The 27,444-nt window shown below is 39.8% G+C and overlaps 1 protein-coding gene across 1 annotated transcript in view; it reads right to left on the bottom strand.

The window, feature by feature from the left end:
- The window catches only part of Chchd3 (coiled-coil-helix-coiled-coil-helix domain containing 3), a 243,877-nt gene that overhangs the window by 68,814 nt on the left and 147,619 nt on the right, over positions 1 to 27,444 (bottom strand). The window contains exon 5 of the mRNA XM_034519731.2: positions 25,242 to 25,325. Coding sequence (XP_034375622.1) covers positions 25,242 to 25,325 — 84 coding nt within the window. The remainder of the gene's footprint in view (positions 1 to 25,241; positions 25,326 to 27,444) is intronic.

Below are 27,444 nucleotides of genomic sequence, written 5' to 3'. Positions count from 1 at the left end.
TGCACTGTCAGAAAGGACTACCCAGGAAGTCTTACCATGCAAGAAAGTGGTTTAGATAGTATAGGGTGGGTCAGAAAAAGATGGCTTTGGGTAAAGACACTTGCCACCAAGCCGGACAACCTGAGTTCAATCCCTAGGGCCCATACTGGGAAAGGAGAAAAGCAACTCCTGAGAGCTATCCTATGATCTCTGCCGTGATGTGAGCACCCTGACGTGATGGACACAAATAAAACAGCACTGAAAAACTGGTCCCATTTCCCATGATGCCAATAGAAGGCTTTCCTATTTTCTGCTTGTTGTTTCCTTGTGAGAACAGCATCACTTGTTTCCACTCACCTTTCAGACCTGGAAATCACACACCTGAGACCTTTCTGCTCTTGCTGTGGTTATGTGTCTCACTGTTTCTCTACAAGGGTGAGACAAAGCAATTTCACAGTTATCAGAAGGGTTATCAAGAGAATTTACCAGTATGTATTGCAAGACCTGGAGAATAACTCTTAAATTACTGTGTGTTGCCAGCATGGGCACCTCTCATTCTCTTGAGGGCTCTGTGATCCAGCAGTCACTCTTGAAGTCACAGGTCTTCCTTGGGAAGTATTCAACGAGGCGATACTGTGTGCACATTTAACCACACACACCAGATAGCTTCATTAAGCAGCTGTCATATCGAGACTGCCTGCACATCTCAGCTGGAACACCAGAGTACCCTAGCAGGTCTCCTCTCACCTCCCATGAACAGGAACCCTGTAAATTTAACAACTGGATTCTCCTGTTTGCTCAGCCTGTGCAGATGGAGCCAAAGTAAAATAAGGCATAGAAAGCCTCAAATAATACTTCTTGATGATTTCTGTTTTGCTTTTTTAATGCGTATTAATGTTTTTGTGCATATCTGTTTGTGGTTATTAAATCCCCTGAAAGTGCAGTAACAGACAGTTGTGAGCTTCCATGTGGGTGCTGGGAGTTGAACCAGGGTCCTCTGGAAGAACAGTCAGTACTCAACCTCTGAGCCATCTCTTCATCCCCCCAATTGATAATTCTTACTTAAAGACCTGTCTAACTTGCAGCTAAGAATAGCTATAAATGTGGCCTAACAAAATCATGAACTTATGAAAGACATTAAAAACACTATCGCAGATGTGTTAATACAGACCAGGACTAGAGAGATACAGGGAACGTTGATGACATCTGGAAAGGCCAGAAGGTGCAAACAAATTGCTGGTTATAGTCACAAACATAACCGGCTTCCACTTTCTATAGTCCAGCTAGTCTTCAAGAGTGCCATTTATGCGAACACCCTGAGAACCAGCAAGCCGTGTCACCCAAGTCAGCATTCCTCAGCTTTGTAACAACATCCGCTTGAACAACTGAAAATATTTTAGCAATGGTCACAAAAACACATGAGACAACAGAACACAAACTCTAAGGACTTCAGTTCAAAGAGTGGAAGACCTCCGAACTCACTTGCCTAAAATCTAGGCCGAGAAGCTATGATAGATCTTTGCCTTGCAGAAGCTTTGCAATTTGATGAGGTCCCATTTATCAATTCTTGATCTTAGAGCATAAACCATTGGTGTTCTGTTCAGGAACTTTTCCCCTGTGCCCAGGTATTCAAGGTTCTTCCCTACCTTCTCTTCTATTAGTTTCAGTGTATCTGGTTTTATGTGAAGGTCCTTTATCCACTTGGACTTGAGCTTTGTACAAGGAGATAAGAATGGATCAATTTGCATTCTTCTACATGCTGACTTCCAGTTGAACCAGCACCATTTGTTAAAAATGCTGTCCTTTTTCCACTGGATGGTTTTAGCTCCTTTGTCAAAGATCAAGTGGCCATAGGTGTGTGGATTCATTTCTGGGCCTTCAATTCTATTCCATTGATCTTCCTGCCTGTCTCTGTACCAATACCATGCAGTTTTTATCACTACTGCTCTGTAGTACAGCTTGAAGTCAGAGATGGTGATTCCCCCAGAAGCTCTTTTATTGTTGAGAACAGTTCTCGCTGGGTTCTGTCAATAGGACAAAACGGCAACCAACAGATTGGGAAAAGATCTTTACCAATCCTACATCTGATAGAGGGTTAATATCCAATGTATACAAAGAACTCAAGAAATCAGACTCCAAGCAACCAAATAACCCTATTAAAAAATGGGGTACAGAGTTAAACAAAGAATTCTTAACTGAGGAAAACTGAATGGCTGAGAAGCACCTAAAGAAATGTTCAACATCCTTAGTCATCAGGAAAATACAAATCAAAACAACCATGAGATTCTACCTCACACCAGTCAGAATGGCTAAGATCAAAAACTTAGGTGATAGCAGATGCTGACAAGCATGTGGAGAAAGAGGAACCACTCCTTCATTGTTGGTGGGATTGCAAGCTGGTACAACCACTCTGGAAATCGGTCTGGCAGTTCCTTAGAAAATTGGATGTAGCATTACCTGAGGATCCAGCTATACCACTCCTGGGCATATACCCAGAAGATGCTCCAACATATAACAAGGACACATGTTCCACTATGTTCATAGCAGCCTTATTTATAATAGCCAGAAGCTGAAAAGGACCCAGATGTCCTCCAACAGAGGAATAGATACAGAAAATGTGGTAAATTTACACAATGGAGTACTACTTAGCTATTAAAAATAATGAATTCATGAAATTCTTAGGCAAATGTATAGAACTAGAAAATATCATCTTGAGTAAGGTAACCCAATCACAAAAGAACACACATGATATGCACTCACTGATAATTGGATATTAGGCCAAAAGCTTGAAATAACCAAGATACAACTCACAGACTACATGAAGCTTATGAAGAAGGAAGACCAAAGTGTGGGTGCTTCGGTCCGTCTTAGAAGGAGTAACAAAATACTCATGGGAGCAAATATGGAGACAAAGTGTGGGACAGAGAGGTAGTTCTACCTGGGTATCCATCCCAGGTGTCTACCAAAGGTAGATGTGGATGCCAGGAAGTGCATACTGACAGGAGCCTGATATAGCTGTCTCCTTAGAGGTCTGCCAGAGCCTGACATATACAGAGGTGGATGCTCACAGCTAACCATTGAACTGATCATGGGGTTCCCAATGGAGGAGTTAGAGAGAAGACTGAAGGAGCTGAAAGGGTTTACAGCCCCATGGGGAGAGCAACAAAACCAACCAACCAGAGCTCCCCAGGGTCTAAACTACCACCCTGGGAGCACATAGGGAGAAACCCATGGCTCCAGCTGTATATGTAGGGGAGGATGGCATTGTCAAGCATAAGTGGGAGAGGAGGTCCTCGGTCCAGTGAAGGCTGGATGCCCCAGTGTGGGGGAATTTGAGGGTGGGGAGGTGGGAGTGGGGAGGTTGGTGGGGGCACATCTTCATAAAAGCAGGAGGAGGGGAGATGGGATGGGGGTTCTTGGGTGGGAATGGAAAAAGGGGATCACATCTGAAATGTAAATAAAATATCCAATAATAAAAAAAAGAAGCTATGAATGAATCTACTAGGCAGGCTCTACTGTCTGGTAGCCTTCTAACTGGTGGGGAAAGAAGAATGCTCTCAAAGCCAAAGAAAGGTGAGGAGGACCTCTCAGAGGGATGAAAGACTGCTGAGGAGAGTGGAGAGGCCCAGGCAAAGCTCCCCATTTTCCACTTTCACCCAGAACATGACTTCCCACTGTGTAACTCTATCAGACGGTTTGAACAGTCAGAGGCATTCTCCAGAAGCCTATATCAATAGCTCATTCTGATCTAGATATTCCACTAATGGAGAACTTAACTGAAAATTGAGTAAACCTTTGAGTTCTTTCACAGACATAACAGAGCCGATGGCTCTGCTCCTGCACACCAGCTAGGCAGCTCTTCCAATTGACTGAAATTTCATTTGCTTACAATAAACACCTTTCCAACCTCCCAGCAAATAGGCAGGTCTCCTAAAGGTTGAGGGTCTCATAACCAAACTGTACACTTCCTGATACAGGAATAAGATGGGGAAATGCAAACTGACTTACATTCTATAGGCTTAATGAGGAGCTGCTTCATGATGACAAGCAGCAAAGCACATGGAGTCTCAAAGGACAATGCCATCACATGCCTCCAAGTCCCCTTCAAAGCTGACACAAATAGCATCACTTGAGTAAAGCACATTTACTTATTAGGAGCCACACTGCTCACCCGTCCAGTGTGCACATTTAACAGCTATATTCAATAATGGCTGAGGACCTATACTTAGCACTGTTATTTAAGACAGTCTTGGAACTGGTGCTGGCACAAGCACAGGATTATCCTTTCCAAACCAACTTTTGTCACTGGCATTGTCAATGTATGTTAAGAGGTCAAAGTTAGAGAAAAACTTTGAAATCCAATCAAGGCAACCCCCCCACCCAAAAAGGATTTTTATTGTTTTCTAAACAGAAATTTTACCTACCTGAAAGCATTTAAAGAAACTGCCTCAGCAGTTAAGAGCAGTGACTGTTCTTCTAGAGGTCCCTACCCAGTTAACTTCCAAGCACTCACATGGTGTTTCAAAACCAGCTGTAACTCAACTATCAGCGATCTGACAGCCTCTTTTGACTTTTGAGGGCACTGCATGTATCTGGAAAAATATCCATGCAAGCAAAACACTTTATATAAATTAAAACAACAACAACAACAACAACAAAAAACCCTTCCTGATTGGCTGGGATATGGCTCAGTAGTATGTGGTATGTCTAGCAAAACAGAAACACATGTACATAACCACCCCCCAAACATGAACACTTCTTTCAATTTCACCTATATTCACATTCTCTCATTTTTAGCACAGATATATTGCCAGTGAGCATATGTGCAAATGGGCTCCTGGTTACTAGCTAGGAAAAGTATAGATAAGTAAAATTTGTGGCATAGTCTTTCAATAATAAATGCTGATGCACAAGTTAACACCGCAAAAGATGTCTGGATCAACACTGATGCACACAACATGAGTTAATCAGTTCACCATGGAGCTAATACTGAAAAACTACAGTGACAGGAGACAGCTAAAGCAAGATCGCTCTCATCCAGACGATGATAGCGTTGTTTGGGGTATTTTGATTTCCTTGAAGGGAGTCAAAGGGAGAAAGAAACTGTTTAAATTCTTCCCAGTGTGAGCCCTTGGTGAGCAGATCTATAAGTAAGTGGCTAGGATGTTTCAAATGATGCCAGCTCTCCTCACAAACAAAACTCTATAGTGAGCACAAATGCAGCCAGAATTAAGTTTTAAAAGGTAGGCTCAGGTTAAATTGAATTTATGAATAACATTAAAGTTATAAATGTCTTTAGTTATTCTTGGTATCTCTGAAATTCTTCTGCCACCTGTTAAGTGGGTCAAAGTTCACTCTTAGTCACAATGCCAATGCTTAGAACCTCCTGGAAGGTAACATTCAAATGACAAATTCCAAGAATGGGACACTGACAATTTCCCCTTTACAAATGAATAGAGTCAAATCTACCAGGAACTTAGAGAAGCTTTGGGCTCCTCAACATGCACCTCTTCCTTTTCCTTCATTTGATTCATGATAAAAACTACAATAAGGAAGCAAGGTTAAGGAGTGCCTTCTTCATTTTCCCTGTGAGGGTTAGCATGTTTAAGCTTAGTCAAGGTTACACACTTGAAAGCTCACAGAAATGAGCAAAATCAGTTTAGCTCCTAGTACTCCAGGCCTAAGGCTAGAAGGCTGTATCACTCATGATTTACAGTTCCTTCAGTTCAGAGCAATAGATGAGACCCTACTGAATTCCTGGCAAATTTATACTTAACACCTATGGAGGTCTTATATTTATTTTTTAACAGTCACAAACATTAGTTGTAACATCCAAGCAAATGATTCAAGGAAGATGGTCTATCAAGTTTTAATTTCCCTTCATGAATGTAAGCACAAATCCAGATGTTAATAATGACTATGACATATTTTTTTCCTCGTGCTTATCAATGTGCATTAAATCACACAGGTGAATAGAAAAGTCAGTCTTAATTTAAGGGTTAAAAATCACAGATATGAAATGAAGAAAGATTTCCAAAGTAGCAAAGAGATCACCTATCCATTTCAAAGATGTGTTTATCTTTTTGTATTTCAAAGGAAAGGCCTTTTGAAAGACAGGGCATAATATGCATGTGAATAGAGGCACACTGGAACATCTTGCTTTCAGATATAATAGCTCTCTCTCAGAAAGCACTGTGCAGGATCTGGAAGCTCCACAGTGCATTTCATATGCTGCCAAGTACACTAAGGGCCCTGGGGTCACCTCGGTCCACCCTCTATCTGATGCCTCATTAGCATTTTCCTGAATGGTGATCCCAAACTTGACCGCCACCTAACAGTCTCACTCTTCACTGTAGACATGAGTTCATTCGTATGGCACTGAAAACACTAGAATGTGTCATATCTCTTAAAAAAAAAAAAAAAAAGGATGGGCAGGGTAGGGAAGGGAAAATAATTACAAAGAATACAAGATGGGAAGGATGGAGAAGGAAAGATAATTATGGAGGACACAATAAGCAAGACAGATAGTCTAGAAATATTCATGAAAATCTGTCTTTGAAAATGGCGGGGATGTGGTAGCCAATCTTTCCCATATGACTTCTGAGAAATGTTCTTAGAAGGAGCCCACAAAAGGGTGATAACAAAATGCATCTCGTCAAATGATCTTTCATTCTGGCATGAAGTTATTCTCTCACATATTCCATGTGGGCTGCAACACTCCTTCCAAGGCCTGTCTCATTTACTATATCTTAATTACACTGTGCATTCTGCTGACAGGGGATCCAAGACCTTTCAAGCAAGGCTTGTAAGCAAGAATGCATCCATCCACAAGAGACAAAGCCTGCTGCATTGTCAGTCCCCACAAAAGCAGACACCAGGGACTCAGGGAAGAGCTGAGGTTTACAAAGAATAGCTCATAGGCCCCACAGGGAAGGGGTTCCTGCAAAAACCTGTGGCGTGAGCACATCTCTCAGGAAGGAGACTTGATTTGTACTTCTGAAATACAGCCTTTGTTAAAAAGATAAATATAGAATATGAATGGAACCTGGGGTAAACAGTGTGAATTAGGTCCTAAAATGATTTCTTTTGCTAGCACACATTTGCAGAAATCACAGAGCAAAAGAGTGTGCAATAATGAGGCTGTGCTTGAATCTCAGTTTATTGCTCAGTATGACCCAAATGTACCCAGACCAAATCCATCAGCAGGGACATGGAAATGGCTCCATGCTAGGCTGAGTTTCAACAGGCATTCTCCTTGCCTGGTGAAAGCCTCTTCCAACTAGAGGCCAACTTATTAAGAAATTGTTTGTCATCTTACATTGAATTGATCATTTGTTTCCCTGAATTCCTTTTCTCATCATTTACTCATTACACGCCTCCTCCTGATGGAAGGAGACATTTATTAGCTTCTGCATTTATTGCATTGGCAAACAGAAACATTCTGCTGCATTTCCTGGGGGTTCACTCATTTATCTATTGGATAAGAGACTGAAGTTTTCTACAGGGCAGAAAAATTAAAATATCAGTCAGTTTGACAGCAGGAAAATGAGAGTCCCTGCAACAAGATGCTTGCTTAAGCTTTGGTTCAGTGAGGAGATGCAATGTAATTTCACCAAGCTACCATTTCATATGTAACTAACACTGTGGCTATTAGCTGACAAACAAGCACTCAAACATGCAGCTTACATACAACACTATAAAACTCTCCAAAGCAATGCTAATTGCTGCTTTAAATGGAAAATACTTCATGATGCTCTTAAATATCCATGTTGAGAGAAAAAGAAAGGGAAGGAGAAGAGACAGGCAGGCAGGCAAACACACACACACACACACACACACAGAGAGAGAGAGAGAGAGATAGAGAGAGAGAGAGAGAGAGAGAGAGAGAGAGATGTCTTAGTAAACCCATGAATCTAGACTAAATTTTAAGTCATAAGAAACCTTGTATGTCACTGAGTCCTATAGAAATCCTTCATACTTGCTGAAACAGCAATGAGAAGACTAGCATACTTCCAAGTGAAGCCTGAGGGTGGTCACTTTCTAAACAAGAGTGATTGGTGTGACAAAGGCAAGCTATCTAACCCCTTTGGGTCTCAAGTATGCACTATGTTGAAAGACTTGGGGTCGAGGGAAAGGAAAGAAACACAGAAGCCCAACATAGTCTAAGTGGTCCTACAGTCACCAAAATATGTCACTGTCTTCTGATGCTGTGCTCTCCCATGGGCAGGATGGGTACACGTGCATATGATCATCTGCAGTGGCACATACCATTCTGGCTGGCATCTGAGCACAGTACAGCTTTCTTCCAATGTCCTTTTCCTTTCTATTTCCTTTTCCCTCCTTCCCTATGGTCTCCTTCTCCCTGAATCCACTTTAATTCTTCACATTTTTGACAAAACGCAGATACAATGATTCAGTGGTGTACTCTGCCGAGGCTGTCAACCATAAAAACAAGCCTGCAGCAGCTAGCCTATTCCAGCCCTGACCTGGTCACCCAATACTTTACGATCACCCTAACTTTCTGGGGTCAGTCCTCAGGTCAACGAAGCACGAGTACCCACTTCTGTGCCAGGCAGACTCAATGTCTAACCTTTTACTCTCAAGATGACAGTACAGTAGAAAAGTTCAGCCTTAAACCGGAGCTGGCAGAGGTGGTGCAAACCTGCACTCCCAGCTTTCAGGAAGTTCAGGTGCTCAAGGGCAACCTAGCCTACACAGAGATTCATTCCAAAGAAACAACAAACAACATAAAAGTTCATTCTTCCTGATATAATAGTGCTTAATATACTCTTCTTGTCTCCGCAAATCACTCTCAGAATGAGAGTAAGTGCTAATAATCAATCAGCCTCTTTAGTAGCATCTTTCCACAAGTGTTTACTTGGTTCACCCAACCTTCATTTATTCATTTTCCCCAAACAGCCTTACATCTGATCTGAGAGCATGTGTTGTGTATCAAGCTGTGTTGTGTACTGACAACCAGACACCAATGCTGATAAGTTTAAGTACACCTGGAGCCTTTTGTTTCCCCACAAGCCCGACATCATCATGGAAATCTTCATTCTCATCAGCAAACTGCACAGAGTGATGCAGCAGTGCACTTGATGACTGCACTGAAGTCCTTTCACACAGGCACTAGCAGCACAGTAGGCTGGGAAACCCCAGGAAAACGTCCCAAGATTAATGCATGCTCTCTTCTCAATACAGTGCCAACAGAAAGCTAGAGGATGCCCCTCCCACCCTGTGAACCAAAATTATTCAGATGCTCAGGAACCACTGACTTATATTATCTTTCACATAACTAGCCAGGATAAAAAGCAACATGTGTTCTTTGGGGGTAGTTCACAGGTTCACAGTTCCTACAGATTCCATTCTATAATACAGGAGGCTAAGACTGTTCAATTTATTTCCCATACTTATTTTATCCAAGTAAAAATGTTTCTGAAAATGGCCTTATTTGATAATTCTTTCAAATACTTTACCTTCTGTAAAGCACTGCAGGAAAAGGAAAGCAAAAAGATCCATTCTTTTTGACCTGTTCTCCACTAATGCAAAAATTACCCAGAGTACTAGCTGTATCACTAGTAATATTTCAGATCCACTAATAAAAGATCAGGGACCAGGCAATACAGTGAGATCTATCTATGCACCCATTCATCTATCCACGCACCCATCCATCCAATCGATCTGAGGCAGTCTTATACATGCCACAGATGAAATTCTCTATGCAGCCCAGGCAGCTAGGCCGAAGTCTCCTGAGCACTAGGCCTACAGACTGCAGCAGCCACACACGTTTGTTCTCTATGCTGTCATGATGGTGCTATGATCCCTACTCTCAGGATGAGGCAACTTACTTTTCAATTTTGTTTTTATATTTATGTCTATGATGTTCAGAATAAAATAATTTTATTAATTAGAATACTATGGGATGTCCTTTTGCACAAATTTTTCAATTTCCATAAAAGGTGTGGGGGTGGGGCATAGAAAAGGGGAAGAGGTTAATCTCCAAACAAAGACTTGGTTGGCAAGTCAATAAATGATTTTTTAAAGCACAACAATCCTAAGGATGAAGATGTATTTTTACTGTCTACAAATTAAACTTAAATGAGTGTGTAGGCTGAACAAGGCCAATGATTAAATTCTGATATGTAGAAACTTTGCTTGGTGAAGACGCTGGTAACACCTTTCGTTCCCACCTCCCCCATTCACATATCCCTCACCACAATGGAACCTCTGCTAGACTAGTGTTCCTATTTATGGAAAAATAATAATTATCTATCCAATAAGCAGGTCTGTTATTCGTATTCTCCCAGACTCAGCTACCAACTTTAACCTTCAACCATTTGCTTAAGTCTCAAACAGACCTCCACCTATAGCCATACACTGGCCATTTCATATCTGTGGACCCTCTTAGAGGCCATCTGCTTAGGAGAAAAATGGTAAGAGCCATTGGTGAGTGTGTGTGTGTTGGAGGGTGCTCTTAGTCAGGGACCAAATGAGTGAGCCAAGATGGCACCCTTGCGAAGAGGCATCCGGCCCCCTCATTCATCTTAAGGCTGGGAAGCCTCATTTCATTATACTGCTCCATGCCATCTTCTCCTCTCATGTAGACTTCATGTTCTCTGCACAATGTGCCAGGTGGGTTTTTCAAGTGCAGTACATTACATTGTGTCTTTCCTAATCCCCAGGTTGTTGAGTTTTCATGAGAACATGAGATCAAAGATTGTCCACATCTCCTTTTGTAAAGGATCAGAATATAGGCCTGGTCTGAGGTTTCCAATCCTGCCGTTGGCAGGATCTACTCAGTACACAGCATTCCCATGCCTCGCTCCATCTATCTATGACATGAGAATATCAGCCCTGGGCAGTTGGAAAGGTTATGTGAAATACCACATACTGCAGTACTGCAGTACTGGTAAATGATAAGCTCACAATAAATGTTATTCCTTATTTCAAATAGTGAGGAAGGATGATCAATGTTGATTTGGGTTTGAGGAAAGACACAGGGAAAACCATGGTGTATTTTCACTTGACAAAAAAAATTAAAAAAGAAAAGTAAAAAAAGCTCTTCAATATCACTTCAGTATTATTTAACCAGACGCACTGGGCTTATTTACTCTTCCTCTAGAAGAGAAGGGATTACAGTCAGTCTTGAGAGGAGAGCACAAGTTGAACTAACTCCACATAGAAGTGATCTGCTAACAAAGTGCAGACCAGAATAAGCACCGTCTGCTGGGCCTGGCAAGCCAGCTACTGTGCTTGAAAAGCAAACCTGGACCTTTCTGCAGAGACCGTGAATAGATACACAAGAGCTGCAAATACTGTGGAGCACTGTAAAGGAATGAGGCAGCCTGTGGTGAGAGGACCTGGGAAGCCTCTTCGCGGGGTGGCATGCTTGGCTCGCTCATTTGGTCTCTGACTAAGCAGCACACCCCAACACACATTTCACTAATGATTTAACTATTTTTTTTCCAGAACTTATCACCACGCAACATAAAATATATATGTTGTACACTGTCTTTATATTAACTTTTTGCCAACTCTATGGAAGGAGAAGTTTGTGTCTCTTTGTTCTATTCCCAGAGCCTAAAACAGACCCTGCTGTATTGGTAGTTATAGAAAAAAATTCTATTAAATGAATGGAATGGGCTTGCTGAATAGCTAGCTCCTGGTGACAAAGCAAACTGAAAACCAAAACAAAACTAAATAAAACAAAAACACCCTGCATTGACAAATGTCCTAAATTGTTAGCAACAATGGTATTGTAGATTAATTTAAAAAAAATCAATTCAAATACTGTTAATGATTTCTTCTAGAGTCTAGAAACAGCCAAGCAAATTATTTGAAAGTAATCTTGAATGAGACCAAGAAGTTAGAGAAATGTGATCCTGGAACCAAAACAGCTTATGAAGCAACACAGAATGTTGGTTTAAGAAGGGACAGTCTATGATTTTCATTTTGTTAGCTGAAAAGAGAGAGTAACTCTCTCACTTACTTAGAAACAGCTACTACCAAATATTTAATAAAACCATCATCTCATTAATTTTCAAAAAACCATGAATATACAGTTTTGTATATTGAGGTGAATTAATGATAAGAAGTATAAGGCAGAAAGACAATACACTGCTTCCTCTGCTGTGTGGATAAACTTTTTAAAAAGTAATTTTCTCAAAAGACAAATCATTTTCTTTGGATAATGGGGAATCCAGAAAATATGATATATAAAATGTGCTACAGTGAATTTTTTTTAACTGTGCTGTGATTTTCCAGGTGGTGGGTTTAGGGAGGATTTTACCACAGTTTGTACTACAGGAAATTATGAGAAAAACAATTTAAAACAGTTATCTACATGCCTGCCCTGACTCCACTGTGTAATAAAATAAAAAGACCTTCACCCACACTAAGAAACTGGCTTTAATCTTTTACTTTCAATCTAACAAGTGTATCCTGCAGTACACTTTGCATCATGTGATTAAAAGCACAAGTTGTACAGAAATGAAAGATCACTGCAGAGGTCTAATCTAGATTTGATTTGTTCCCCCCATTCGGAAAGAGTAAAATCAACAGGACACTGTGGGGAAATGATAAAACTGAATTCAGATTTCATGTAGAAGCTGCAAAAGGTTTGTGCAGAAATATTTAATATTTAGATGACCATAGTACGAAGGGTTTGTTTCACAGACTGGAATACTCCATCATTCAATTCTTTTTCTTTTTCTCATCTTAAGTGTATCAATGTTTTGCCTTCATGTATACATGTGCACCATGTATGTGCTGCATCCGAGAAGGACACAAAGAAGCAATGAGTCCTGGGAACTGGAGTTACAGGTGTTTGTGAACCATGATGTGCATGCTGGGAACTGAACCTGTGTGCTCTGTAAAATCAGCCAGTGCTAACTGCTGAGCGGAGTCATCTCTCCAGCCCCTCCTCATTTACTTTTAACAATAATTCTCTAATCTCACAATGCCTTTTGTGAATTTTGTTTTACTTTGTTTTCCTGAGCTTGTCATCAAAATTTGAGGACCTTAGTTCAAATAATGAAAAGAAAGTTGGTGATTTTGCTCTTTGGTGAGCATTTTAATAGATTCTTGCATAAATAATGTAAAATGACGAGACATGCCCACACTGCATCTGGTCTACAACATTTTTCTGCATGGATTCACTTTATAGCATCAATATCCCACTGTCATCTTAGGCTTAGAAATGTTCACTGCCTCCTAGGATTATAGCCCCAAATACATGTCTTATTTTTCCAAGGAAGGATCTTTTTATTTCCCCCTTTTTTTATTAGATATTTTATTTATACTTCAGATGCCATCCCCTTTCCCCATTCCCCCCCTTAGAAAACCCCTATCCCATGCCCCCTTTTTCTTTTTGCACATATACATTTTTTAAAAAAATGTTAATCATAGGCTTTATAAGTTTGGTATTGCTCAATCAGAGGTGTAACTTACTACCCAACCTAGATATATCAACTATCTTTGACTGGTGGAGATACATGAACATCTGCCTCCCTGTCTCCCCCCTCTTTCTCTCTTTCATTACCTAGCTTCTCCTCTCCAGGAAGGATCTTTTAATCAAGAATATTCTAACTGAAGCACAGTATCCTGAGGAAGCAGCAGTAACAGGAGAAGAACTCTGGGACTTTCCTGACATGTCTCGTGCTCCGGACAACAGCAGCCAGGAAGGACTCATGCTTTCTTGTCCTAAAACTACACTTGAGGCCTGATAGAAAGGAAAATGTAAACTCCTTCTGTACCTGTTTACTTCTTAGACTCAGACTCAACAATGTCGTCATGTAATTCTAATAAAAACTTTGTTTAAAAAAAAAAAAACCTGCAAGATTGACCCAAACACCACTGACAAAGTCCTTGTTCTGTGATGACACCTTAAGTCAGGAGTTACTGTAGGAATACTGGAAGAGGGAAACCAGCAGAGGAGCTTCAGTGCATCACTGGAAGGCTATGCAGCATCTCCTCCAGTGATAAGCTCCTTCCAGCTGGCCTTCCCAGGCTCCACAGCCTCCCAGAACCCAGCTCCTTCCCCTCTTTGGGGCTTTGTTAGAAACTCTACAGGATGCAAATTACACTGAATATCACAGAACTCATAGTAAACATCAAGTTTAACTGCATCAAAGAGAGAATTGATTCTGTTTTGTTTTTTAAGGTATAGGGTTGTTTTGGTTTTTTTTTTTTTGCTTGTTAATTTTTTACCTCTTAGCTAGAAAAGTGGTTTTTGGACATTAAACAACTTAGCCTTTGCTCAAGAGATGTAGGATGACCAAAAATCCCAGGCTGCTATACATTATCAGGTTATTGTCTTGCATATTGGCAATCTATCAAGTTTGAAGGGAAATACATATGACTGACATCTCATTTTAATATCAAAAAATATGCATATGAAAGATGTTTGAAAAACCTGAAAGAATGTATGTATGCTTCAATACATTTTTATTTTATTATAAAATTAGTTTCATAGTAGGCTCAACAACTCATACCATTAAAAAATACAAAATATATTAACATAATGAAATAACAGATAAGTGATTCAAACAGAGCTCAACCCACATTTCCAGCCAACCCCTCATCACCTATCCTTTTCTAAAAACTCTTCACTCAAAAGCTACCTCAAATAGCTATATAATTCTCGACGTCTTAGGTGCTGCTGCCAATGATGAGAGCTGATATTTATCCTCACCTAGTATACATAATACATGAAATATTTTGCTTCATTTCTATATGCACCAGGCAGCACACCATTAAGGCCATTGTACCAAGAAGAAATCTAAGGGTCAAACAGATGTTTCCAATAACAAGTAGCTGTAGAGTGACATTTAACCCCATATCCACTGGCCTTTCATGCACTTTGTTAACCCCAAGGTCCTTTGTGGGAAGAGTTATCAAAGTATCAATGAATTCTGTGGCCATTTAAGTTTATGCCCCTAAAATTCTAAGACCTGGGATTATTTTTAACTATTTCATATAATTATGAAATACCAGGGAACAAGTACTTGAAAATACAGGCTTTATCGAATTATGACATTCAAAAATCAGCAAACAGACCAAACCAGCAGGAGCACCTTTGCTCTGATAAAACCAATCAGCTGAGTTCAACTGCAAACGCCACTGAACCTATACAGCAGTCAACTCAAAGATGCACACCTGCTCATCGCTCACACAAAGCTGAGATTTTATATTTTGTGTGGCTTTCATAAAACCTAAACAACACTACCTAGCATACTCATTATTTTAAGTCATCTCTGCAGTATCTGGGAGGACTGCCATGCAAACCGGGCCTAAAAGCCTAAACGGACACATGCACACCATTCCCATGCCTGGCACTGAGTTGATGGGGCAGTAACAATGATTAGACAAACACCATCATTACTCCCTTTGCCAGTAGCACAAACCAAATTTCCCAGTATCTACGTGTTCATTTCTCAGTCTGAAAATAGGCTAGCTTCTGTGTTAGATGAGGAAGTTCCTAAGAGCAGCAAACTTCGTGTCAATAAAACATCCCAATTCACTGGCATATTATCCAGGTCATATTGGTTTTAACTCTCTGTCAGGAGAGTCTTAAAATAACAGAAGTACTATTTTGTTGTCTGGCAATGCTTGAAACCCAGAATGTTATCATTGCCACTGCTTGCTCTTGGACATCCCTAACGTAATATTCATTCACAACCCTCTTCTGCACAATTACTCTCAAATGCCTGCAGAACAATGGATGGTTCTATAAATTGGTTCTTGATGTAGCTTGAGCCTCCAAACTACAATACTTACCCTTTTGTCTCTCTGGCATTATCTTTTGTAAAATGGGTTTAGGGTCAAGTCTAAATGGAACATAATATAATTTTCTGGTCTATCCAACAGCAAAATGGCAGTCTCTGTCTTTAATTATATACACTGTTGAATTTTAACAAGTAGATCAAGATATGACTGCCAAATTTCTATAATTTCAAGCAAATCCTGAGAGAACAGATAATCCACAATCCTCCATGCATTATTTTTTTCTGAACTACAAAAATACTCATTGCAGTTCTAGTTATATGTTCAACTTGATGACAGAGTCAACAGTCATGTGTATGTCAAGACACAGATCTCCCACTCCAGGCACCACAGACCATTTCCTCTCAACCTTGCACTCTCTATCTCAAGTCATATAGTCTACTCTGGTAAGGTAGAAACTATAGGAAGTTCTAGAAATACTACTATTAAGAAGTAGCTACGAAGGAGGCAAACTGTGTTTCCTCTTGTCACTCCACGTATCCCACACTTACTTTGTAAGGCAGCTCAGCATGTAGTAGGTGGTGTCTAACATGAAACAACCAAATGTAAAGAGAAAGGAGTGCATATGTCTGCAATTCCTTCAATCATGATGCTGTGACAGTAGGTGGAGGGTATCTCAGGTTTACGGTCAGTCTGAACAATATAATGAAAGACAGGGAGGGGCCAGCAGAAAGAAGAAAGGAAGGTATATTTACTGAGACATTAACTTCTGAAGTTCACATGGTTTGTCTATAATCTGTCTATTATAATGTAAATTTGTAGGAAGTTCCTAACCCAGGCATCTGGCACATACAATCTAAAGCAGTAGCAGACAGCATCTTCAGGGCTCTCTGATAGGATCCAGTAGATGCTATCACATTGACTCTCATCTCCATGACCAGAGTTGGACTAGACATGTAATAATAAAAGTTATTTCTGGTTACTTTCCCCATAGTATGTCTAGAACCACCTGCTCTTTTCTTCATCTTATGAGAAGAATAAGATCCAATCCACAGCTTTTTTTCCATCTCTTTTCTTTTAGCATTCCCCATCTTTCCGCCCTGAGTACCACAGCACAGTAACTGGCTATTCAGCTCATCATGACTTAGTACATAGCAGGTGTAATTTCTCTTTGCTATAAACACAATCCATTATAAAGTGAACCTATAGTGCTTAGATTGTAGAAATGGACAGTTAGCTGAGAATCTGTTACTTTACATTAGTGGCTCTAAAGGAACAACTAATAGAAATTCTGTTCACCTTCATGAACACCTTGAGGTTCAGAGTGTCTGCATCACAGGAACTTTGGGTCCCCTCAGTGCTCATCCAGAGGGAGAGGCTGTCTGCCATAAGGGGTCTGCTGCACAGCTGGGAAATCTGGGACAACTTAAACATCGCTGAGTTTCAACAATATAAACAACAGTTGACTGGGTAAGGTAGCAAGGAGGCACCTTTCTCTTCTTCACCCCCAGGAAAAGCACAGTGTCATGTTAAATCATTTCGGGCCCCACTGCTTTGTGATGATACCCAATGGACAGACTGACTAACTAACACAAACACAAAAATCTAAAATGCTTCAAAAATGAAAACTTTCCGAGTACAACTTTACTCATCTACTCAACAAATGGCAGCATGGGTCTTGGAAATGGACAATGCCCACTTTCAGAGTGCTCACAAGGACATTACAGGTGATAAGGTGACAGTGCTGTGCCGTGTTCCTGGAGCTGTACTTCTGAACTCTAATAGAGGCAAATTAAATTACAGGGCATGTGATTACTGGCCTTGATCATCCAATCTATTCTCCAAGTACAAAGTAGCCTTTACTAGGGCCAGCAAACATCACAGCATCCTTCCAAACCTTGCAAGCCCTGCAAACATTCTGAAGGCCCGCAGTGACTCGAGGTCCATTAAGAATGGGTCATTTGCTTGTCATTTGCTTGTCTGCCAGATTGGGACCTCACTCCACTGATGGAAGTATTTTAAAAATGTAGGTGATAACTGAGTACTATTCAATTAGATTACCCTCCTCCATTTCATGAAAGGGAAAAAAAAAAAAAAAAAAGAACAGATCCAAGTCTTCAGAGAAGGATGGCTATCTCTTGGGTTCATGGCATGATTTTGAATTCTGACATGCGTTAAATCCGACTACTCATCACTTCTAATTTAGGAGAGTGTGGAAGAATGCATGTTTGAATCAGCAATGTGTATAAGAAAAAAAAGAGGAGAAGGAAGAGAGAAGGGGAGAGGGGAAAGGGGAAAGGGAAAAGGAGAGGGGATGACAGAGGTCGGAGAGGGAAGAGGGAGGAGGAGGAAGAGGAAGAGGAGGAGGAAGAAGAGGAAGAGGAGGAGGAGGAAGAGGAGGAGCAGAAAAGCAGCAGCAGCTTATTTACATTCTTCACTGCAGTTTTCCGAGAAATCCCATAGGCACTTTGACATGCTCGGCCATGCCTTGTCCTCACCTGCCCACCTCTACAACAGGGCAAAGAGATGCAATTAGGATTTTAGGAGTCCACAGGTCAGAGATTCTACAAAAGACTAAAATCCTTTTCTGCCTTTACAAGTTAGGATGCAATCAAGGTCTCAAAATGGCATATTTGCATAATGCAGCGCACATAGATCCTGTTAACCTATAAGAGTAGATTAATGGCTGTTCCTAGAAAAGATCCTATGGCTCGAGTGCGATGCTGAACCATCACATGCAGCGTCTTTATCATGGAAGGTGTCTGAGTGCTTGTGGGAAACAAATACTACTGTCACATTTAAACCTAACATTTCTTGGAATAATCTGACTGTGGAACCAACCCCAATCTCTGACAACAACATTAATATTCAAAATTTATCTGATGCCTAATTTCTGACTTCATGGAAGCTACACGTTTAACACTTCTTTTCAGAGTGTCATCTGAGGCAACCCAGTACATCAAGACAATAGATCTTTATCTGAGAAGTTAACTAGAGATCGTTTCTATCCACTCCTCAAAATCCCAGATTTTTTGACCTTTAAAGGACAAAGTTACCAGATAGCCTTTATAAAATCCTTTGGCTCTAAAAAAATAATAGGACGGCATAGCTGCCTTGAAATAACTGTCAATGAAAAGCTCTGTACCTGATGCCCATGGCCGTGCTGAGCTAGACGTATGTCACCGTACCTATGTACAGTGCCTGGATCACTGGTAGAATTGACTATATTTGGTCTGAACAAATGTTGAATGTCAATGATTTCTCTCTAGTGCCCCAAATTCTGATTGAGAATAAATAAGGTTATAACAAGACTGTCCCAGTCTTGGTGGCCAAATTAAGATTTGCGTTCCCTTCACTGAATGCAGAGTACAGTGTAAACCTACTTTATATGCCAGGTTCATATATGGACATTTCTTCTTCAGTGATGCCAAGAGCTAATGTTATTTGCAAATATTTTGATGACCATATGTATCTTTCTAGCTGAAATGCAATTCCTTCCAGAAGCACAGCTGGCTCATGATCTCAACATAAAACTGGGATCGCAGAGCATTTTCTACCACGAGCCCTGCAATTTCCTTTAAAAAGTTTAATGCTCATGTATTTTAATATTTCAGTCAGCAAACTGAGGAAATAAGCATTGGCTGGCCTGCTTAAATGGAGTACATTTTAAATTTATAAATGTGATATCAAGAAGCAAAACAATCACTAATTTTAAATTGGATATTTTAAAAAATATTTAAAATTCAAATATTTAGCCCATTTTCAATTTCATTTAAAGGAAATAAAATGGCTTCCTTGCTGCAATACTGACAATAACCCTCCGCTTCCTCCCCCAAATATAATTCCAGTGAAAAGAAAGTGGTATTTTTCTCAACTACAAATGCTTGCTGATCCTCCACAAATTGTATAGAATCTTTAAACTGGAATTTCCCATCAAATTTCACAAGGCATTTTTTTTTTAACCTAATCTGTACACATCCAAGTGGCATGTCATTTCTCACAACCACCATGATAAACAGAATCAGATTATTTCATTGTACAGTCTTTCAAAGGCAAAGGCAATTCAGGCGCTGAGAAGTAGGTAGCCCATATTGTTGGCGCCTTCGCACCTATGATCATTATACGAGCTCACAAAGAGGCCACTGGTCTTTAAAGCTGAACTCTCCATCGCCTCTTCTGCACAGCCCTGTGGCTATCACTGCAGAGCACAGTGGTCCATTCTAATCTCTGAATAGAGAAGAGGAAGAGATCATTAAATTATAATTTCTATGCACAATTGCTACAAGTATTTCCTACCAACAGGATTAATATGAAAGCAAGATCCCAGAATAAAGCAGCTCAGCAGAGAGGAAGGCAGTTTAGTGTCTTGTAAATTTGATTTTACTGAAAGCCCTGACACATCATAATAGTGGAATCCTATTTACTGTAGCAAGCAGGATGGATAATGCTATTTAATACCTGGTATACTGTGTGCCATCAGCTCACAGCTTTGTACTCCACGTTCTCATCTTACCTTAAGGTTAATGCTTCTTGACAGCCGACATGGTAAATAGAGCCCAAATTAAGTGCTGATCCCATGATTTGCAAATCTTTCCTCTAAAGTTAGACATAGAAGAACTGGCTCCAGTTAAGGGGATCACTTTAACAGAATACACTTTAAAAGCTCACCCTAGGAAAAAACCCTAAGTCTTATAGCCCTAAAGCCAGATTAAAAAAGCAATTCAAGGTTACTCAAACCACATTTCCCGTTAGAAATTTTAGAGAGGTTAACAGAAAAGCCAATGCGCTTGGAGGATTTGTTGAATAATGAATTAAGGATAAGGCCCCCTCAACTACTAAACTGTATTGATTTTCCCCCAAGAAAATGAAATAGAAAGAGAATCGGGGAGTGAGTGGTGACATCAACTCATACTGTTTCCTACTTTTCAAAATAACTGTAATAATAAACCTCCTTTACGAAAACAGGTCAGAGTGTGAAATGGCTCAGCATTTGCATCTAAAGTTATAATCAGCTGTGTCCGCTGTAGCAACAAAAGACATGGCCCAACCAGGCTGTGTTAATTTCCTACCTAATAATATCTAAATGCATTTATTTGACACTTTACTTGAAAAGAGTTTTTTATTTAAGAGAGTGTAAAACTCTCAATGTTTAAAACACACTGCAAGCTCTTGGCTGGGATCTGTCACTCCCAATGACATTACAATCATGATAGTGGCTTGCAATGCCTTCAATGTGCAAATGTGTGAACCAGAGAACTTCATCTGTTTCTGCAATGTTCTGTAACTACAGAAACCATGGGAACCAGCCCTGGTTTCCACGAATTATGAAGCCAATACAAAATTCCCAAGTGTCATAGGAACTCTGCAGGGTGTCAGGTACAAACCAGCTTCACCTGTGCAGGCCTGGCTGGAAGAGCGCTCTGCTCGTAACTACTGTGCTGAGCCTGCCATCTCATATTGCATGGCCACAGGGCACTAGTCACTGACCTAAAGCACTCACAACTGCTTCTCACGTGCATCAGTGGGGAAAGCAGCAAAGGTAGGGTGTTTGTTTGTTTGTTTTAAGACCAGTAAGCCAATTTAATATCTCACCCTTTCAAAAAGATTTTCACATTTTTGTATCTCCGATTTTAGTGATTCTCTCCCATGCTGCCCTGGTTTCACTTAGTGATAGACATCTTATAATGGCAGACTTCATCTGTTAGTAAGTTTTTTCCCATCAGGCTCACAATGACCTACTTTGTTATCATTTCTCAGACTATCAGTTATCATGTTTCCCCTTCTTCCAAGGTTTCCACAAAGCAACATTGGTAAAAATATCAACTGACAAAAAGTGACTAAACCCCATCACCAATTAAATCATACAGATGGACCCAACATTTTATGATGCTGCAGAAGACATGTCATCCACTGGAAGTGAGGGGCTTCAAAAGCCATTTCTCACTTGATGGAACTAAGACCTCAGCATTTAATTAGTAACTCTCCCCAGGTGACAGGCCAGTAATATGCTTTGCTTCCTTGTGGTAACTTACTTTTTCACTGTTTTCTTTACCCTGTTCTCTCTGCGCTGTTGATACAGTTCCTTTTTGTGTGTGTTAATTCTAGGTGCTCATTACAAAGTGTACGCATATCACGACTGAAACCCTGGAGTCTATAAACTACAAGTAATATGTGCCACTCAACCAGGCCGATCTGTGTACTGAGCCTACACTTCATTAAGCTCTCTGATCACCCTCAGCTCCTAAGGCCACTAGGGCTTTTACACCTCCCCTGCATGCTGTGCCAAACCCCATCATCCTTGAAAGAGCCAAGAACAAAGTGGTTGATTCAGCAAAAAAAAAATTAATTGAACTTCACTGTAAAAATTACAAAGTTATACATGCATGACACTGGAACCCTCAAAGGGATCAAGTTTTCAAGATGTTTTAGGGATACAGGGACCTTCATCCTGGAAGGACTCTAGCTAGATAGGAGAACCTTTGTGTTATCCACTTGGTGACATCTTAACCTGTAGAACCAATAAACTCCTGGCAAAAATACATTTTCCTTAAGAATGTGTGAACAATCCACTTCAAACAAATTATCAACCAGAACTGTTTAGTAAGAAAATGTATGTTGGGCTGGAGAGGTGGCTCAGCAGTTAAGAGCACTGACTGCTCTTCCAGAGGTCCTGAGTCCAATTCCCAGCAACCACATGGTGGCTCACAACCACCTGTAATGGAATCATATGCCCTCTTCTAGTATGTCCAAACAATAAATAAATCTTAAAAAAAAAAAAAAAAAGAAGTATGTTTTCTTTCCAGGAGGCAGAATGACTGACCATCCTACAAGAGTAGAGGTGTACAGACACCTGAAGGGTGTCAAACTGCTCAAATGGGGACAGAGTCCTTACTGAAAGGGAAAGCACCAAATGTAAAAGGAATCTTGTGGACTATATCAAACTGCAGGTTCTAGGGACAGAAAACATTCTTTCTTCCTTTTTTTATCAAAGTTTCTTTGAAAGTGTCAAATCCTAAGGAGGAAATGGCACATTTTTGAGCGTTTAGTTCAATACTTTCAGGTTACGAGGAGGCAATCATCAAATGATAAGATATGATCCCCAAGATTTGTACTAGAAGCCAGAAATCCTAACTTAGCACTCAAAGAATTCATACTGTACCCAGACGGACTTAACGACTTAAGCATAAACTCATACATTTTAAAGATAGCAGTGCCGTGGCCCCCAGCACTGCCGAGGCACCCGTGGAACATGGGTGTCATGTCTGCTACCCAAGCACTATTTAGACTCTTGGTTTAGGTTATCTAACAAGCCAGTGATACAAATGTTACCCCTTCCTCAGAGCAGAAGAATTTGAGAGGGTAAGGGTTTCATTACAGCATCTGTGAAGGATAGATGAATGACGCCAGAACGGGTGCTCTAAGTGGCACTTCTGCAGACTGACCTACACATCACAGGCAGGCTCACCTACTGGCTGAGACAAACCTAAGAATGGTCTTTAAACATGTAAATGATTTTTTAAAAAATTTTATGATGTGAAAATTATGTAAAATGTAACCTTCCTTTTGTATACAGTCCCTTTCATTTCCACATTACAGAGGGAGAGAGAGAATGGGCCCATTGGAGCGAAAATACTGAGGGGGCGTCATCACTGATTTCTCCTCTAAGTCATTCCATATCAGGTCTAAAAATCCCTTATATACTCTACCACTCACATCTCTCTTCATTGATACCCAAATAATCTTTCCTCCTAGTTAGACATATCTGTCCTCCTAGTTAAAGACCTGATGTAGATTATATCTGAGCCTTTCTTTTACTCACTTTCAAAACCATCATCAAATCTGGTCTCTACCTTTGAGATGCATAACCAGAAAATTTTCAGCTCCACTGCTAGCACCCTTGTTATAGTTATGGCCATCCAATTTCCTTCCCTTTTCACCTCCCATCCCCAATACATAGGGTTCTCATGTATCCCATTGTAATCTCAAACTTGCTATGCAGCTGAGGAGGACGTTCAACTCTTGATCCTCCTGGATCCATTTCCCAAGGCTGGGCCTCCTGGTATGTGTCACTATGCCTGGCTTGTCACGCCACTTCTAAATTAATCTTTTGTTGACCCTCCCCCACCCCATGCTTCAACTCTCGTACAAAATAGTCACCTTTTGCTGATGATGCCACCAGGCTACTCTGCTTCCCATATGTGCCCAGTACACCCCTACCTTAGGAGTGACACTGACCTGCTTCCCTATGACCTGCTATCTCAATATATAGATCTTTCTTCTCCATCCAATGCAAGGCTTATACCTTCTTGGCCACGGGAGTCCCTATTCCTTACTAATTTACTGTTTTATATATTATCTATGCTGCCATACACTATGTATAACTGGCTTTTTACTAACTTTAAGTTCCATGAAAGTAGATGTTTAGCTTATTCCATCTACTATATATATCTACCACATAAGGACCAGTACTTGCATTAGGTATTTAAATGGTTATCTACAGAACACACAGTCAAATGATCCCTATATTCAAGATGTGTTGAGTCCCCTTGACACAGAAAGAGAGAAGGAAACATGTTTGCAATACAAATAGAATTAATGAGCAGAATTAAATGATGCATTTCTCTTTTTTCCTACTTCTGATCTAATGTCATACTCTAAACAAATGAAACTTTGGGTCTTAAACAGAAAGATTACTTTGCAATTCCAAAGTTTGATATAAAGTTAATCTAAACAAAAAATTGATTTCACTAAAGGGTGGGAAGGGGTGTCTGACAAGGTGTTCAAACATCATTCTTAAGCCCACTGTTTTCTATTCTAGTCCTGATCTTTCCAGCATGTCTTGGTTCGCTTTGAAATCCAGGCTGACTAGGCATATGCCTCCCCTCTTCCTAAACCTCTCCTCTAAGTTCAACATAGAGAAAGCCCCTGTTCCCATTCTTGAAGGTGACATTAAGTTGTAAGCTGAAATTCAATAAAACGGAGTAGTTTTCATTGACAGCATATGCTTCAAAACAGGACCACCTCAAGCCAGGTAGGCATGCTGGCACATACATGCAATCCTAGCAGTCAAAGGTGTAGAACGAAGGATTAGAAGTTCAAAGTCATCCTTAGATGTATAGTGATTTCAAGACAGGGACACTTGTCTCAAAAAACAAATACAACTTATGATTAAACAATATCTAAAACCCCAAATAAGACAAATGATAGTACCATATCCAGGAATGCATTCAACTATAACATGATGTAATATAAATTATAAATACTGTATGACAATGCAGATTAAAACACATTATTTAAGGTGAACTATGTGAGTGAATTATTTCTCAGGTACAGAAAACCCACAAACCAATAGCACAACCACACAAAATGAAGTTCTCAGAGACAATGACCTACCTTTTTAACTAGGTCATTGTCTAGTTATTACTTCACTTAATTAGGAAAAGAAACATTAGTGCTAATTTGTGGTTTTTAAACAAATACATGGGCAGCCACAGATAGAGTGAGAGAAGAGAAGCAGCAACAAGAACTAGCCATACCCTCTCCTCCAGTCTCGCCAGCTGCTCTTTGTAGAATGCATCCTGCTTCCGCATCACCCGGTCTTTCTCTTCCAGCTGCCGAGCCTAAAAAAGACACAAGGAGTATACTAAACTGAGAGAAAGTGAAAGCAGCAACCATGAAGCAAAACTCATGCAGAAACTGTACCAGAAACATATACAAAGCTGATGGTTGTTGCAGTTTACTAGCTCTCTGCCATAAAAAAACATTAATATGATGATGATTGCTGCATTTGTGTGCAAAGAATGAAACTGTATTGTGTTTTTCTTACGGTAGCAGCTGTGTCCTACTTTGTCAAAATGTATTTGGAAATGTCAGAATACAGAGTACAAAAGACTATCTTATTTAACTTCTCATTCAAACAGTAATTTTAAGAATTAATAATATGCACAATGAAACTTCTGCTGATTCTTAGAATTAGATACATGTTTGGTAACCCTGAACAAATAACCAAAAATGCCTATATAAAATTTATATTAAAGAACACTTGAATGATCAGTGCAACCTTTATGAAGTTACATATATCTATTCAATTTCTCTATAAACAAAGTAGCAGCCTACTTTATTAAGCAGCCTTGTTGATTCATTATTTGAAAATTTAAGGATAATAAGTATGATAAAGTAACTTAAGACATTTAGTCATAATATTAATTTTACAAGATCATAGTTTATAAACTTTAAAAAAGCAATAATATTCAATTCTTCAAAAAACAAAAGAAGATATCTACTTGTGGATGTCTCAAGGTTAGTTAAAATGCAAACACATTTTTTTAAACTATTGTTATCCTGAATTATGCTAAACCGATCTTTGTTTGTGAAACAGAAACAATCTCTCTCTATAATATTACCTCATACTAACAAAGTTATTATAGTAACCTTTTTGTGTTCAGTGAAGGTTAAATAGATATGACTGCTACTTAGAAGAAATCAATGTATCTTGGCATTTCCATCTTTGTACATGTTTCATATTCCTTGGCAAAGTGATCAAGTGTTGCCTGGCTCACTCTATACCAGAGTAACTGTTCAATCAAGTTTCTGTTTAGTTTGTATCAATCCATTTGCTCATTGTAGCTTTGTTGTTGTTACTTACTTTGTCTTCAATATCCTGCAGCATGTTGGAAAATAAACAGATATTTAGCAATAGACAGAAATACAGATATTTAGATATGGATGCAAAAACCCAACTCACTACAAAAACTGTAACTTTAGTTTAAATATAAACCAAACAAATTTAAATGTATAAAACACTTATTTGGATGTCAACTTGACAGAGTCTAGAGTCACGTCAGAGGCAAACCTTGATAAGAGACCACCTAGGTCAGATTGGCCTGTGAGCATGTGTTGACTATTAACTGATAGGAAGAATCCAGCCTGCTGTGGGCAGCACCATCTTGTAACGCCCCTATACAAGGGACCCCTATATAAGGGTTCCCTAGGCTACATATAAAGTTAGCTTAGCATGAGTCTGTGACTGAGCCAGCAAGCAGCCTCTGTCCACGGTTTCTGCTGCTATCTCCTTGGCTGTGAGTGAATTCTCAGGTCAGAAGAGCAAGCAGCCTACCTCCAGGTTCTTACACTGACTTCTTTCAAAGATGGACGGTCACCGGAAAGTGTAAGGTGAAATGAACCCTTTCCTCCTCTAAGTTGCTTTCAGTCAGAGTTTTAATCACAGCAACAGAAGAAAACCAAAACAGATATGCTCATAAATATTGCCGTTACTCTTACTGATAGACACATTTATTTTTAAGCATTTATCTATACCAGCTATTAAAATCAAAAGGTTCATTTATCTAAGATATATGATATTCATAAAAAATTATGTAAATCAACAATAAAGGAAGAACAGAGTTTAAGCAAATAAGATAAGGCCCAACAATAGAAAAGTAATTACAAAGATTTTAGCAAAATAAGATTTTGACCCAGACACAAGACCAGGCATTAGAAATCATAAAAAGCTGACATTTTAGGAAATAACTTAAATAATCAAAATATCAACTGTGTGCGTAATATGTGTGGTGGGGAACAAGTAACAATAGTAAGTGGAGATGGTTCCTTACTTTAAGTAAGAAAGGACTGAGAGAACAGAGAAGGATACTAAATTGAGTGCATGCTATAAAAGTGTACAAAGACATATGAAGCATGCAGAAATGCCAGCAGTAGCTATGACGCACAGTGAGGGCTACA

The sequence above is a fragment of the Arvicanthis niloticus genome, chromosome 15 (assembly GCF_011762505.2).
Source record: "Arvicanthis niloticus isolate mArvNil1 chromosome 15, mArvNil1.pat.X, whole genome shotgun sequence".
Lineage (NCBI taxonomy): Eukaryota > Metazoa > Chordata > Mammalia > Rodentia > Muridae > Arvicanthis > Arvicanthis niloticus.
Note: the sequence above shows the minus strand (reverse complement) of the source record. Positions and strands in the feature narration are given on the sequence as shown.